We start from the raw sequence: 14,897 nt of genomic DNA on the forward strand, positions 1-14,897 counted from the left end.
TAGCTCTTTAGGAACCACCTTGTTGGTGCAAAAAAAATACTACCTTATTCCTGTCAAACTGTTATCGTTTGAACTGTTCACACATTCAGCTGAAAAAATGGGAACAAATGATGTGGTTTTGTGACAGGCTGGTAGTTACAGTCTCTATCCTAGTTTTAAATCCAATTTAAAACTGGTTCTTTTTTTGAGTCGTTATATGTAGGCAACTCTGCTTCATCCCTTGAATTAGATGCCATTCTTTTACTTGAATAAGTGTTTCACAAGTCAGCATTACGTGGCTTAACAAAAAGATATATTCATCTAAAACAGCCAGGTACAAGCACTGGGCTGAGATGAGTGAAACAAAATATCCAGAGAAAGACTTTGAAAGACCTTTAGAAAGCCTGGAGAACTAGTGCTCAAGACCATTTAAAAAAAAAAAAAAAAAAAGATACAAGGTCTGGCTCCTTTGAAATCAAATGCAGAGAAATGAGGGGTGGCTCTAGACTTGTGCACAGTACAGTAAAATGAAAACAGGGTCAAGAGCGATCTCTGCTCCATTTTAAAAGTTCCTGGTTGTGTGCATGTGGAAGCAATTTTGGAGCCAATAATCCCTCCACCCTCCTGAGCCCCCCTTCCTTGTATTCCCCACCTACTTTGCCCACTTGTAAACCTGTGGTCATGCTGGCAGTGCCTAAGCTACAGTTGGCGTATAAAAGAGCAGCTTAAGCCTGCTAGTAAACAATTTTGTTTATGGCAGACGTTCTGTAAACACAGCTCCATGTTCTCAACATGCTGACTGTCAACATATCACAGCTGGCAATTAACTGTCACCATCTAACTAACCACTAATAATGAAGCACAGACCCCCTTTTTTCCCCCCGAAGAAATTACCAAAGGCAGTGTTAAAGGTTCAGTACACAGCAGGACGCCTGGTACCAGCTTACAAACGCAAAGAAAGAAGTGAGAGAAATTTCATTTTTTAAGATTTTATTAAAATACGGTGTGGAGTTTACCATTGGAAGTTACCATCACAAACATGATTGTTTCTAATAAAAAAGTAAACAAAACAAAAAAATAAAGCTTAAGAGTCTAGTTACAGGAGAATTTTTTTTAATTTGTTTTGTTTTTGCAGTCTGGTGAAAGAAAAAACAAAAAAACAAAACAAAAATCAATTCACAATGAGAGTGTGTGGAAAAAAAAAAAATGTTCACATGTTGTAAAAATACATTTCCCAATTTTAACATTACACACAGTCACTTCCAAGCATTCATTCATTCATTCCTTGTTAGATGGTTAGATGTCAGTGCTAAAAGAAAGCAAAAATGAAAGAGTAAAGGAAAAAGTTCAGACCTGTGCACAAACGGATCGAAGGGGAGAGCGGTTTCCAAAAACAAGAAAGAAAAAAAAAATGCAGGAGGCTGTTCTACATTGTCAGGGCGGAAAACTTGGGATGAGGGACAAGAGACAGAGGGCGACTGCTGGAGGATATGTGTGCATTTTGAACCCTGAGAGAGAAAAAGTGACCAGCTCTCACCATAATTTTCTCCTTTTGCTTTTTGCCAACAGACCACACCAGAGTCCGCTTTGTCCTCCCCCTACCAGTCACCCCTGTGGCTCCGGCTCGGAGACTTTTAAGAGCAGCAGAGCGGTGATGGTAACGGTGGCGGGGCAGTCTCACACCCAAGAGTGAAATATCAGCTATGAGCATACTCACACTGTGCTTATCTGTTAGCCAACACACATATACTCTCTGCCCGGCTGATTTGAACTATTAAACCAGGGAGTAATGAAAAAGACATTTAAAATAACGCTGTACAGCACAGGATTGATGTGCTGCAGAATGAGCTAAAAGAGTTCACACAAGGCTAAATGTGGTTCGTCACTGATAAAGAAACAAGGTGCGGTAGATTTAGGCCTGCTGGGGTGTGAGGAGCTTTTTGCGGAGAGGCCTTGAATGTGGCCCAATCTTCTTTTTTCCTTTTGGCTGGGTGTGTGTCTCCTGACTTCACCTGCTGTGGTCAACTGTATTAAGGCAGTGAGTGGTTCCATGGCAAATTTCACTAACAGCTACTATTATGGGGAGAGAGTAAGTAAGGCCCACAGGATATCAGTTGGAGAGAAAAGGTGGTGGGATCAGACAAATTTCTTTTAAGAAGAAAAAAAATAAAAATTGGGGCTGCGGGGGAAAGAGGGAACTCTTGATCTCTGAAATGTTTCAGTACAACATGTAGAACACAGACAGCATATCCATTAAAATAAAACAGATCGGTTTTCATAACAGTGCACTGATGAACTGAAAAAAATATATATATATAATCATCATCATCATCATCAACAACAGCAAAAAAAAAAATTTTAAGATTACTATTATGCTCATAATCCAAACTATGGGGGTTATTTATTAAAAATATATACTCATCACATGACAGAGGAGCCTAACATCTCAGGACAGACGCGCTCCACGTCTGTCATAGACTCTGAGGGGGGAAACTGTACATCACTGGAAACTGACCACGACAAACATGGCAACTCGGGTTGGAAACACTCGGTGGGGTCTGGTAGGAGGGAGTGGGGGGGGGGCAATAGTATTTCCCCTTAAAAATGACCTCACATGCACTATAGATAGAGCAGCTTGACGAAGGTGGATTAAATGAATAACAAAACAGCACCTACTACTACTACTACTGTTCTAGTAAAAGAAAACTAGCAGATCACAACGATCGCCTTTTGTTTTGTTTTTTTCCTCCTTTTTTTCCTCTCATTTTTCCATCAGCCAGTAAGATTGGGACTGAAACACATCGACTACAGTCTGAATCTGTGCCGAATTCTTACACTATGAGGAAATAAAAAGGTAAAGGCAAACAGATACGCATTGGATTTAATGCCTGAGTATTCATTGATCTTATCGAACCTACAAAGATATTGTCAAATTATTTTATGGGGCTTTTTTTTGTTTTTAAATTGTATCATTACTGCTACCATTTTACAACCCTTCTAGTAAAGAATAGTAAAGATGCATCTAGAAAATCTGTACAAAAAAATAAAAGGGTATGCACGGTACATTCAATATCTGTTACTGAGGTACTAGAAGTGGTGTTCCCATGACACCAGGGCAACAGCGTTTAAGAGTTACTCCTAGGGGCTATTCCTTTGGAACGACAACAGCTTGTTATAAGGGTGAGGGAACATACAAACACACACTCGCACGCAAACCCACACTATCACGCGCACACACACACGCATGCCACGGTCATTAATGAGCCAGCATGCAAGAACACCGTCCCATTTGCTCCTACGGAGAATCTAATCTCTATCGTCCCCTCGCACTTTGAAGGAATTGATGGATTCATGAGCAGATGTATAGGGTTGGAGCATCACAGTGGGAGAATAGTGGAGGGTGGGTGACAGAGTGGGTGTGTTGGTGGTTGTGGCGCGAGCTTAACAATAAGGCGGTAATCTATCCCTGGTCACCCCTCCTGTGGTTTGAACGTCGGCAGTGTGTCATCGTGTTCTTCGTCACTAAAGGTTACCTGTAACTGTGACTGAGAGAAGCTGCAGGCAGCTTCCTCTGCTCTGAGCAGCCAGACAGCGCCCTCTGCTGAAATGCTGCTGGGTTTCCAACTGGGAAGAAAATGAAAAACAGAAAAGCTGCTGCAATCGAGTCCCTGTGGGCACCAGGTGCACAGGACCTCACACGCTCACTCGCACACTCAAACGCACATCACTCAAGACTGCTGGCAAGAGATAGAAATTCATACCAGGACATGCAGGTACATCTCTGATATGACGCTCAGAGCTTTTATCTCATGACATCACAATCCAAAAGGGGAAAAGCGTGTGTAAATACAGGGATGACTGTCCTAAAACTAGACAATCGCAGCAGTGAAAGTTGACAAAGAATAATGGGTTTAATACTCACAGACGAGTTTAGCAGATAAAAAACACACTGTGACAGTCAGAGAGCTCCACACTGACAGCATTATGGATCCCTCTGCTGAGCAAACTGATGACAGCGCAGAGGAGAGACAAGGGCCAAAGTGGGCTAAAGGGTTAGCTAGATACTTGGCAGGGAGAAGAGGATGTACTGTTTGTGATTCTGTCCTGTTTTCTTCTTTTACTTCAGTACAAACTTCACCCCCCATCATGAGAAAGATGGAAAGGGTAAGAAAAAGAAAAGAGGAAGAGAGCAGTAACATGAGCCATTAATGTACAAAAGTGGGGCTTCAACCATTCTGTGTCTGTGCCTCTAGTGGTCAGAGGAGGACTGCAGGAGGCAGACTGTAAAGCCTCGTGTCAGAAATGCTTTTTTTCTTGTTTTCTTCTTTTTTAAACAAACAAACATTAACATCTAGAACCAGAGCAGATCAACTTTTCATTAAAACAACAACCAACTAAGGAAATAAACCAATCCAATCACTGAATCCTTGAGAACACAGTTATTGCTGACGTAGTGGGGGAGTGAAGGAGATGAGGGGATGGTGGGTGAGCAGGTGGATGATGGAGGCAAGGGTGTATTCTGGGTGGTGGTGGTTGGGGGGGTGGATTGTTGTGGTGTGGACAGGTCACTCCTGGGCTGGTTATGTGATCTGAGAAAAGACTGTAGAGCCACGTCAGGTCAAACTAGTGCTGCCGATGTACTGGAGGGTAGGGTTGTGTCTGATCCTGGGAGGTGGGGGTTGGTTTCCAGAGATGACGGAATGTGCTGACGGCGGTGGGGGGGGGCTATTGGTCGGAAGGGATGTCTCTGTCGGCTTCGGCCTTAGTAGGTTGCCCTGGGGATGGGGCGTGAGGGGGGTGGGAGACGGGGGCGATGCCATGTGCCAGGGTTCCTGGAACCAAACTTTCAACGCCTGCGGCAGCTCCTGGGAGACCGCCTGCTGCTGCAACGTTGATCAGCCCCGGAGGAAATCTGACACAGAGCCAAACAAAATCAGATCAGGTTAAATTCAACCTTATCACCAATGAGGCAATCTCGGTCAATTCTCCGCTCACCTGTAGGCGGCTCCATTTAGTTCTGGGTGAACAGTAGCGGCCTCAATGCCGGGCCACTGAGAGGCTGCCATCAGATACTCCTTATTAACACAGTTCTTCAGACTGTCGGGGATACGCCCTGCAGTAAACAAACCACAAAGTTTCGCTGTCAGATATGACCGACAACCTCCTTATTCAGCTACCGGATACATTTCTGGTTTAATGTTCTAGCAATATGAGTCAAAACAGTCTCAGCATGGCAACAGGGAACACGTTACTCCAATGAAGCCTGTGTATTCCAAACGCCTTCGATGCTTGTTTCCTGCGGGGGAACACAGCAGGTCTATGTGCCGCGCTGGAATGGTAGCGCTGTGCAGGGCGGCTGCTGTGTTCGCTTCGTATTACTCCTCACCCCCCACCCAATCCTGTGGCTTGTCATGTCTTTCACAAAGTGTGATGTGGACATTTATGTGCTTTTTGTGCAGAGGAGTTTTTCTGTTTCTTGTTCTCATGCTGTCCTACCATGGAAGCACAGCATGAGTAGAGGTCTCTTTTTTCCCTCTTGTACTTTCCCATTGTTGTGTATATTTCAGTGTTTTTCTGTAACGCTACCGATCTTCGACTTGTATCCCCATGTAATGTCTGTGTTGTGTCTGTAAGGTTGGGGGGGTTGGGGGGGTCCCATTTCACTGCAGGGCAACCTGCATGTCGCGAATAAAGCTTTGATTGATTGATTCATCATACATGCTCTGTGTTTGGTGGTAGGCATTTCATTTTAAATTTTTATGTGTGGAAATATAATCAAGAATTTAAAAATTTGTGTTTTTGGAATTTTACTCTTTAACCTCTTCTCCCATAAAGACAATATTTGAGGACATCCCATGGACCCTTAATGAGTTTTGAGACCTCGGTAATAAAAACTTGGTTTTATGATCATTAGAAGAGTTTCTAGGTTTTTCCAAGGGTAGTGCTAGTAAAGTGTAAAGGCAGAGTTCCCCTTCACTAACATCTGATCCAAACTGAGTAACTTTGTCCTGAAAGCCGGTCTGAAATATGACAGTAACTGCTCAGTTCAAAAAAGAGAAACAAGGGGTACTCCTGGTAGCACTCTAAAACTCTATCACGCATCTTAAGAAAATCCAGAATTAGTCAGACTCCAGCTCTGATCCACTAATTCTGCACTTGTCCTAACCACAAAAAACCTGTATGCATGCTTAGAGATACAAACACTGGGCGATTCACAGAACCCAAACTGCCATTAGAAAAGTGATAGTTGCCAAAAAGTGAGGAGTGTCACATGATAATGCGTTCACTGCAGCGAAAGAAATGGCTTGATCTCATGAGTGTACACGTCTTACCAGTGATGGCCCGGCGCACCTCTCTGGCTGCCTCTTCACGAGCCTCGACAGATGCCTGCTCACTGTACCAAGATGTGTGCGGGGTACAGATCAGGTTGGGGGCATCCTTCAGAGGGCCTGTTGAAAAACTGGAGAAGAAAGTACAGGCTGATACAGAGAGAGCACTGAGGGTTTGCACCACACTTATGTATGAATGTAGCGGGCCAGTTAGAGCCCAATTCACTAGGGTTACCTGAAGGGTTCTGTCTCATGGACGTCCAGGGCGGCACCTCGTATCCGGCCTTCCTTTAGGGCCTGAGCCAGTGCTTTCTCATCCACCAGACCGCCTCTAGATGTGTTCACCAGGAAGGCTCCTTGGCGCATCTGTGTCATTAACAATATCATTCAACAATGTGGATGAGAGCTTGCGAGGAAAGGCTAAGAATTTCAATTTCCAGCGAAATGCAGTACAAACTGAAACAAATGAGCACTATTAAACTCTGATTAACACACACAGTCACACAATTACAAGGTTTGGCTCAGGAAAAGCTGCAAATGTTTGAAATGTCTGGCACATAGAAATTGTCACTCTCATTTAAAGTCCTGTCGATTATTTACTTAGCTGATTCTAGATAATGATTATGTTGAATTAATCCCACCAAAAAACTACAATTAATGCAGAAAAATATTTTTCATCCTCACAAAGAGCAATAAGGCAGAATTAGGCAGGAACGAGTCCTCAGATGTTACTGAAGTCATTTTGATAATAAACTTCTAATCATATGGATGTGACAAATACATCTAAAATTAATAACCTAACTGAACCAAATTATCAGCTGATGCAAGATAATATTTAGAGTAGTACGGCAGAATGCAGTCGTATCTAATCTCATCTAAAATAAACAACGCAAGCTACTCACAGGGTTTAAACAGATAGCAGAGGTATGTTGTCACTAGACAATCTATTCTAAACAAAACATAGCTGAGGTGGAAGTAATGCTACCCTTTCTGAAACCAACATTGTTTTGGATATTTGGAGTATGTTCACACACCTGTTTGATGGTGAAGTCATTAATGAGATGGTGGTTGTGCTCATTGAGGCTGCAGTGCAGGGACACACAGTCAGAGTGGATTAGCAAGTCCTGCAGAGTGGCCATTCTCTGCAGGCCGAGTGAGCGCTCCACGCCATCGGGCAGGTAAGGGTCATAAAAGATCACGCCAAAACCAAAGGCCTTTGCCCGCAGAGCTACTGCTTGACCAACACGTCCTGGAAGGAGGAAGGGGAGGTTAGGGGTATAAGAAGCCATTAGTGGTGCACAGGCTTATTTTAAAATTCGTCACATTTCCTTACTTTGATGCCACCCCTCACTACGCTTTTTACTCACCTAGACCAATAATGCCCAGCGTTTCCCCCCGGATACGAGCGGCGCCACCAGCCACCTCTCTGATCTGCTCCACGCTAGAAGCACGGGTCCCCTCCCTTAGAGCTTGGTGCATCCAGGTTACTCGCCTGTACAGGTTGAGAATCAGACATAGCGAAGTGTCCGCTGTCTCTTCCACTGAGGCTGCTGGCACGTTACAGACAGCGATGCCTAAATAACAGGTAGAAAAGAAGAAAGAAACACTAACTAAACCGTTCTGTTTTACTGTGTGTCACAGCATGGCTGTACAAGTCTCTGAAAATACAGTACAAATTTGATCCTCTCACCCAGCTCAGCGGCTGCTTTGACATCAACGTTGTCGAAGCCGGAGCCGATCCTGACAATTACTCGTAGGCCTTTAAACTTTTCCAAGTCATCTCTGGATAGAGTGATAGTGTGGTACAGCAGAGCGGCCACTGCCTCGTTTAGCACCTGTTGGAGACGGATGGAAATTTTAACACCTCGGTGTTCATCTCAGTGGACTGCACTTATCATTCTGTTACAAGGCTGCAGTGTTGTGCACAGATTTCGATTCCACTTGTGAAGGAGGTGCATGCATGCTCTCTTAAATAAATCATCAAATAATACAGCTGCTTCTTTACAAATCTATTGCTAAGTGCATTATGATAAATGAATAATGAAGTGAGGAAATAAAGAAAGAAATAATAAACTAAACTAATCAACTGCATTCATCTCCACTGTCTTGGGCTGCAGCTAGCGGTGCTAATCCTGAGTGACTTCACGTTGTTTGTACATGAAACACTTTTCCATCTGCTGCAGGTTCTGTTAAGAGCGATTCTCCAGCTCATAATGGAGTTTCAAAGCAAAGCAAGGACTAACAATCTCCAGCTGCAGCCCAGGATGGTGTAGATGGAATCTTTCCAACCATGGGACAGATCCTCTCTTAGGAAGCAGGTGAATGATAGTGAGGACCGCTACAATAGCATCCTGGCCAGCAAGGCAGCCAGCAAGAAAAACATGAGACAGGAAGGTCAGAGATAGTTAGTAACTGAGCCTTCTAAGTAAGGAAAAAAAGAAGTGAGAGGGTTCTCTCTGAGAGACTATGTAACATAACATAACATAAAATGTGCTTGTTAATATGTCTGAGCCATCTGTCACAGCCAAATCTGTGTGGGGGGGAATTTTTTTCTCCGCAGGTTTCTTTTGTGTAGACAGCTTAGACGCTGTCTGAAGTTTACAGCTCTAGGAAAAGGGAATGCAGCCTTTTTTGACATTTAGAAGGTTTTAGAAGAATGTTTCATGTGACATCAGAATGTCGTGCCTTTTTAACGTGTGTGCTTGTGTCTCCTCTACCTTTTCATGAATCTCTTGTGTAGACTGGGCATCACAGAAAGCCACTGTGGCCACATCTTTCAGGATGGGCATCTCCACAGTGCAGTCACGCCCGTCCAGCAGGGCCACCAGAGGCCGAGGGTGCATTGGCCCATTCAGGATTGGGGGTCGGATACCTGAGTCCGCCGGGGAGAAAAGGGACAAATGTGCATCAAATCAATCTGAAGCAAGAACCAGGTAAAAGTATCAAATTGCCACAGACGCATGTGAGCACTTGTTTTCAAACAGATTTTGTTACACAGCCTTTCTGCTTTTTTGCCCCCTTTCAAATGTAGCTTCCACATGACGTTTGACGTAAAGAGCTACCAGCTACTTGCATTTCAGAACCAGTAAATTTCAGCTGAAGGTTTGTGACTCAACAGTCTGCATTTCCCATGTCTGGACTATCCGACGTGATACAAGTCATCATACCCTCACAAAAAAAACCCTGCGCACATGGCTAAACAGAGCTAGACAATAATAACTCAAGACTTTTATGACTGTATTTTTCCAACACTTACACCAGAACCTTAAGGGAACTATCAAAATGGTGTGTTTAAGTGTGTGTGTGTTTATACCAAGTGTTTTAAGGTTACAAAAGCAATGTGTAACCATATCTATGATGGGGCATGGACAGTGTCCAGCCATCTGGCCTAGTTGGCATTGAACTCCAGCTCTGTTTAGGATGGCATGTAACCATTATACACCGTCAAGACTTCACAGATCCATCGCGTCCTGTTCAAATCTACTACTCATAAAGGGGAAGCTCGGACACTGGTTAATGAAAGAGAGGCTTTTAGTTAAGTGTTAATTCTGGGAACTTGGCCTGCCTACTGTATGAGCAGACGGGTGGGGGTAGGGACAACGGGGGTGAGGTGATGGGTGTATGATGACTGGGGGAGGGGCGGAGAAAACTGTGGGGTCTCTGGGAGGAGGTTGTGGGGATTGGAGAGGAGGGGGGGCCTGAGTCATGACCTAAATTCTCCCGTCTGGAAGAGTCCCTACTTCTTATTTTTCCTGTTGTACCCTTTTATTTCCCCAATCGCACACTCACAAACACCTCAGCAGCAAACATCTGCACAACTGGCTCATGTGCACTACGGTCAATATTGCACGATTACCACAAATCAGAGGGATCAATAGGGATGCCGCGAGAACCGATATGGTAGCTAAGAAAAACAGGAAGTACTTTGCATTCAAAGGTGGGCAAGCAAGGGATGATAAGTGCAACATGCCCCCTGCAAATTAAATGATATTTTTTAGAGAAAGGGAGGAAATACTTCCAGTTGAGCAAAGCACCTGAAAGACCAGCATCCAGATCGGTTCACGGAATTCAAGTTGAGTGGGTTTCACTTCATAGTATCAGCAAACAAAGTATGGTCCTTCTTAGGTTATCCTGAAATACACGTTAGCGTTTTGTTTGAGACAGCTGGCACTGCTGTTGTGAAATTAACTTTGTTTTATAGGCTGAAATGTTTGCAGTGGCTAACACTAAATGCTTATGCCAACATAATGTAACTGTAACATTAGTAAGCCACTCAGCAAACACCCTAACACTTCAGTCTGTGTCTTCTCAAAAAAGAAATTATAATATTAACATCTTAAATAAATGATCTGCCATGTCAGTGTTTTAACACAACATTTAAGTATGTTGGATAATATTTTTGTTTTTGGTATATAAAAATCATATTTTTACTGGTACAGACTATTCAATTAAATTATAAACGCCACATCTTTGCAAAAACAGCTACATCAGTAAAGTGTGTTTTACTCTTGCTCACTGTAGTTTTCTCACATGAAATCTGGATAAATCTTTCAGGAGAATCAGATCCAACACTTATTTCTCAGGACTAGAAGACAACAGGAGACTGTCCACTTGGGTAGAGCCTGCTGGAGGCAGGACACATGACGCCCACTCACTCGCTGTGGATTCTCTAGACAATTACCTGTGCTACTCACACATTTTGCTGCATTTAAGCCAGCTAAAGTCCACTTAACACCTGGATTGAGAGCTGGATAACCTGCCCAAATAATCTCTAGGGACGCGTGAAGGCGACTTTAACGTCTTCAGGCTTGGACTGACTCCACACATGCGCCAGCACTCACTATCTCAGTCCTGTTGGGTGACAGGTGTGTGTGCGCCTGCCCCCATGGTGGGGAGTGTGACAAGCAGGAACATTTACTTGGACAGAAGACAGGACGTAATGGTGAGACTGTTGAGGAAGAAAAGGCGCTGGTAGCTGGAAGGGGGGTGGAAAACAAATATTTGCAAAAGCTTCCTCTGACGCCTGAGCATATCTCAATTCATGAATAAAATGCACACAAGCTGAGGGGAAAAAGGTATTTATAAAGCCTGGTACACTCAATCTGATGCACACCATTTAGCAGTGTGATTCACATTTGCGGCAGAAGGTTCAAGAATGCCGTCATGCTGACTGCAAACAGGCTAGAGAAAAAAAAAGACAAAAAACAAAGACTCTTACTATGCAGAAAAACCCAAATGGGTGCGTCACAAAGACTCCCTGTGTAAAAATATATATCCAAGTAGGCCTACACAGAGAGCAATCTGAGCAAAGGACATCGGTATACCCGAGGCCTACAACCAGCGAGCATGGCCGCACACACAATGCAATTCATTCAGTGATTCATTCATTCTCCCTCCCTCTCCCTTTCTTTCCCCTTACTCCCTCCTCCTCCTCCCCCCCCCCCCCCCCTTCTGTAGTTAGAGTAAGAGGTGAGGGGGGAGGGGCAGCAAGCGATGATAATGCAGCAAGCAGCAGTACTCCACCCAGACACAGTGAGACCCACATACACACACATGCGATTATTCAGTTCCTTCTTACGCCTGCGACACCAACACACACTAAAGACAAAAAAGGAAAAAAAAGAAAAAAGGGAAACTGCACACACATAGCCGGCACCACACCCAGAGCCTAGATCCCTTCCCCCCTTCCACAGTTCACAAATTTCAAAAACACATGCCGATATAGAAAACACATGAGCACCGGGGCTAACCTTGCATTATGAAGTCTGTCAGCCTGTCTTCCTCTCTCTCTACCCTCGCCTTGCTCTCCCTCTATTGCTCGTTTTTTTTTTCCTCCCTCTCTCTCTGTTAGCCTGCTCTTGGCTGACTGGATCCCAGCTGTCATCCACGCCCAGCCCCTCCCCCACAGCCTGCCTCCAATCACCGGGCGACTCTATTGAGAGCCAGCCAACCAGCACTAACCTCATTAGCATAGCCCAAGCTGAGGCTGAGAGCGGTTTGGGGGGCTGTTGTCGTTTTTTAAAGAGACAGCTGGCCCGTTTCCCTGTAGCTGCGGCCACGACCCTTCACCTTGTCCTCTCTCCCTTTCACCCGTCTCCTGAGACTCTTCCAGACGCTTCCCTCCATTTTAGCGCACCGTTATGTCTCATCACTATCATCAACTCTCCACTCTCCAACCACTGTATCTCTAGAAATCTGCAGTGCAACATCTTCAAATGCATTTTGCTAAAAAGATCCAAGTTCACCTATTTTTCTCACCTAAAAATCGAAACAATTAATTTCACCGTGACTGTGTGCATCTGCCCATTCTGATGGATATTTCAAATTCTTTACTACTGTCCGCCTTCGGAGTTAAAACCCTTGTGAGTTGTGGCTTAAAAGGTGGTTTTCTCATGAGGACACAGCATGTAGTAAATCTCTTCTGCAACCAAGTATTAAAGATTATTTCATAAGAAACTATCATTATGTGCAATGGCACAGGAACATTACAAACAAATGTTATTATACTTCCTCAAAACACTTATATATATATATATATTTTTTTTTTGAGAATCCTACATATATATGACTGTAATGCTTATAGTCTCACCCTCACAAATGCGGTCGAGTCTCTGCCGCTTGATTTGTTTGTGCTTGTCCATCAGAGCCATACACCAAGCAGTCTATACCCAGGGACACAGAAAGAACAGATCCAAGTGGTGGCAGGGTCCCTTTAATGACGTCCACGTATTTTCACCTGCGTACAAGAATCCAGCCAAAAATGAAAAGATGAAAAAAATTGAAATTTTAAATGCATCCTTATGTTGACACCTGCATTAAACCCAACTTGCAAATGAAAAGTAATGAGGATTTTAGAATTCAAAAAAAGAGTCACTTTCTTTTTAAACACATAGAATTTGGAGTATTAGAAGTTAGCCATAATCAAACTTGCCAGGAATGAAAACACTCTCAAGTGAAACTTTTTTTTTCACAAGATCAAGTGATAACTAAAGCTAAAAAGTTACAGGACTACGGTTTTGGGGGCGTTGGGGGAAATATACTGTATATTTACCCCCAGAAACTTATTATAAGGATTTATTAGTACAGCTGCAGGGTTTAGACAGACACTCACCTGGAGAATAGCGTCTGTTGCACCAGTCAGCTTCACAACTTAGTTTACACTGTAAACAAAGCAGAGATAAAATTACTTTAGGTGATAATAATGCGAAACAGTGACGCTGCAGGTGGCTCATTAAAATAATAAAAATAATAATAATAACTGAATAAAACTCGACACTTATAACATCGCATGCACAGCAATTAAAATGATATGGCCATCATCTAGTGGCAAAAGTATTTTGAGAGAAGTAACTTGCGCTGTACAACTCGCATAGTTTTTTCCCCCCCTTCTTTTTCACAGTTACACTCGTTCGTGTTCCCCAACTTTCTCCTTAACTTTACTACAACAACCTAGGCACACAGTACGAATAAACAGTACGAAAGGACACTCTTGATAACTTTTTGGTTATAATATCCCCAACGGTTAGCTCCCAAATTACCGTTAATGAACTAGTTAGCTTACAGTGCTAGCTCACTCGTTTCTACTCTATCCAGAAACACCGGAACGCTTACAATGAAGGATAACATTCATCCGTTAAATGCAAACGTTACATTTATTGACTCATATACGCAGATGACATTCACTAAAGTCCACTCCGAGTTAGTTCAGCTAGCATTAACTTTTGAATCGCAATCCGAGCTATCGCTAACTAAACACATAGCACAGCAGCTAGCTGCGCGACGGTGGCTAGCTAACCCAAACACAAACACTTGAGGACTCTCTAACATTTTAGTGGCAAGTTCAAACTCCCGCCAACTTTCGAGTACACGTTGTTTTTGATGTTATTTACTTCTCATTAACTCGTGAATAGTGTTGCTACAACCCACGTCCACAATTACATGAGGCGTTTGAAGCGTTGCTAACGTTAGCTAGCTATCGCCGATAACTAGCGTGCAGCTGAGTGTGTGGGAGATGAGAACGGAGGGGGAGCCCATTTCGTCCGATCTGTTATCAGCGAAGAGCGCTACAATGTGAAATATCTGACCCAGAAGCTTTAAAATCATTAATTCTTCGGGGAAGGAACAATCGCCCGTATGCTTGATTTGAACCACATCTACTTTGTGAACTAAAAAGCGAATCTTGTGAGGAGAAATGATAATTATTTACCCCGAATAAACTCTTTGAGGAGTGCTCAGACAGTGTGCGTGCGTCGGCGGTGTTCCCTCTCTCCCGATCGCCATGAAATTAGACAAAGAGGAAGTGGCTTGTCGATGTGGGGGTCAGACAGTGTGCGAGAAAGCATCCTTGGACTGGAAGGAGCGCCCTCACCTTTCAAGGCGGAACGACAAAGACGCGCAAACTCTAGTGCAACAAGTCTGCAGGCAGCTATCAAAACTTTCTGCTTAAACTTTAACTTCGTGTGCAGCGTTCTTACACATACACCCGCAGACCCGATTCTGCTCAATTTGTAATTCGGTTACAGCTAGCTACAATATAGTTTACAAGAAAAACATTTTCTCCCCGAGCGCGAAATGTAGGTGTATGTGTGT

The 14,897-nt window shown here is 43.6% G+C and overlaps 1 protein-coding gene across 3 annotated transcripts; it reads right to left on the reverse strand.

Annotated features, from left to right (window-relative positions):
* Window positions 1-952: 952 nt before the first annotated feature.
* On the reverse strand, window positions 953-14,691 carry ctbp1l (C-terminal binding protein 1-like). 3 transcript variants are annotated; one of them, XM_085292679.1, is made up of 11 exons: window positions 14,515-14,691; window positions 13,420-13,468; window positions 12,898-13,044; window positions 9,026-9,180; window positions 7,999-8,143; window positions 7,676-7,882; window positions 7,343-7,557; window positions 6,544-6,674; window positions 6,312-6,439; window positions 4,975-5,092; window positions 953-4,891 (listed from the first exon to the last, which is right to left on the reverse strand). In XM_085292679.1, exons 3-11 carry the CDS (start codon window positions 12,956-12,958, stop codon window positions 4,705-4,707), a joined length of 1,347 nt encoding a protein of 448 aa, XP_085148805.1. In that variant the 5' UTR covers window positions 12,959-13,044; window positions 13,420-13,468; window positions 14,515-14,691; the 3' UTR covers window positions 953-4,704. The 3 variants fall into 3 exon arrangements, with proteins under 3 accessions (XP_085148805.1, XP_085148813.1, XP_085148820.1); XM_085292687.1 differs by lacking the exon at window positions 14,515-14,691 and adding an exon at window positions 14,198-14,300; XM_085292694.1 differs by lacking the exons at window positions 12,898-13,044; window positions 13,420-13,468; window positions 14,515-14,691 and adding an exon at window positions 12,059-12,190.
* Window positions 14,692-14,897: the final 206 nt, after the last annotated feature.

This window comes from Mchenga conophoros, linkage group LG2 (genome assembly GCF_057382185.1).
Source record: "Mchenga conophoros isolate Kocher_MC1m ecotype Shallow Benthic linkage group LG2, M_conophoros_male_GT1.1, whole genome shotgun sequence".
In the NCBI taxonomy this organism is placed as follows: domain Eukaryota; kingdom Metazoa; phylum Chordata; class Actinopteri; order Cichliformes; family Cichlidae; genus Mchenga; species Mchenga conophoros.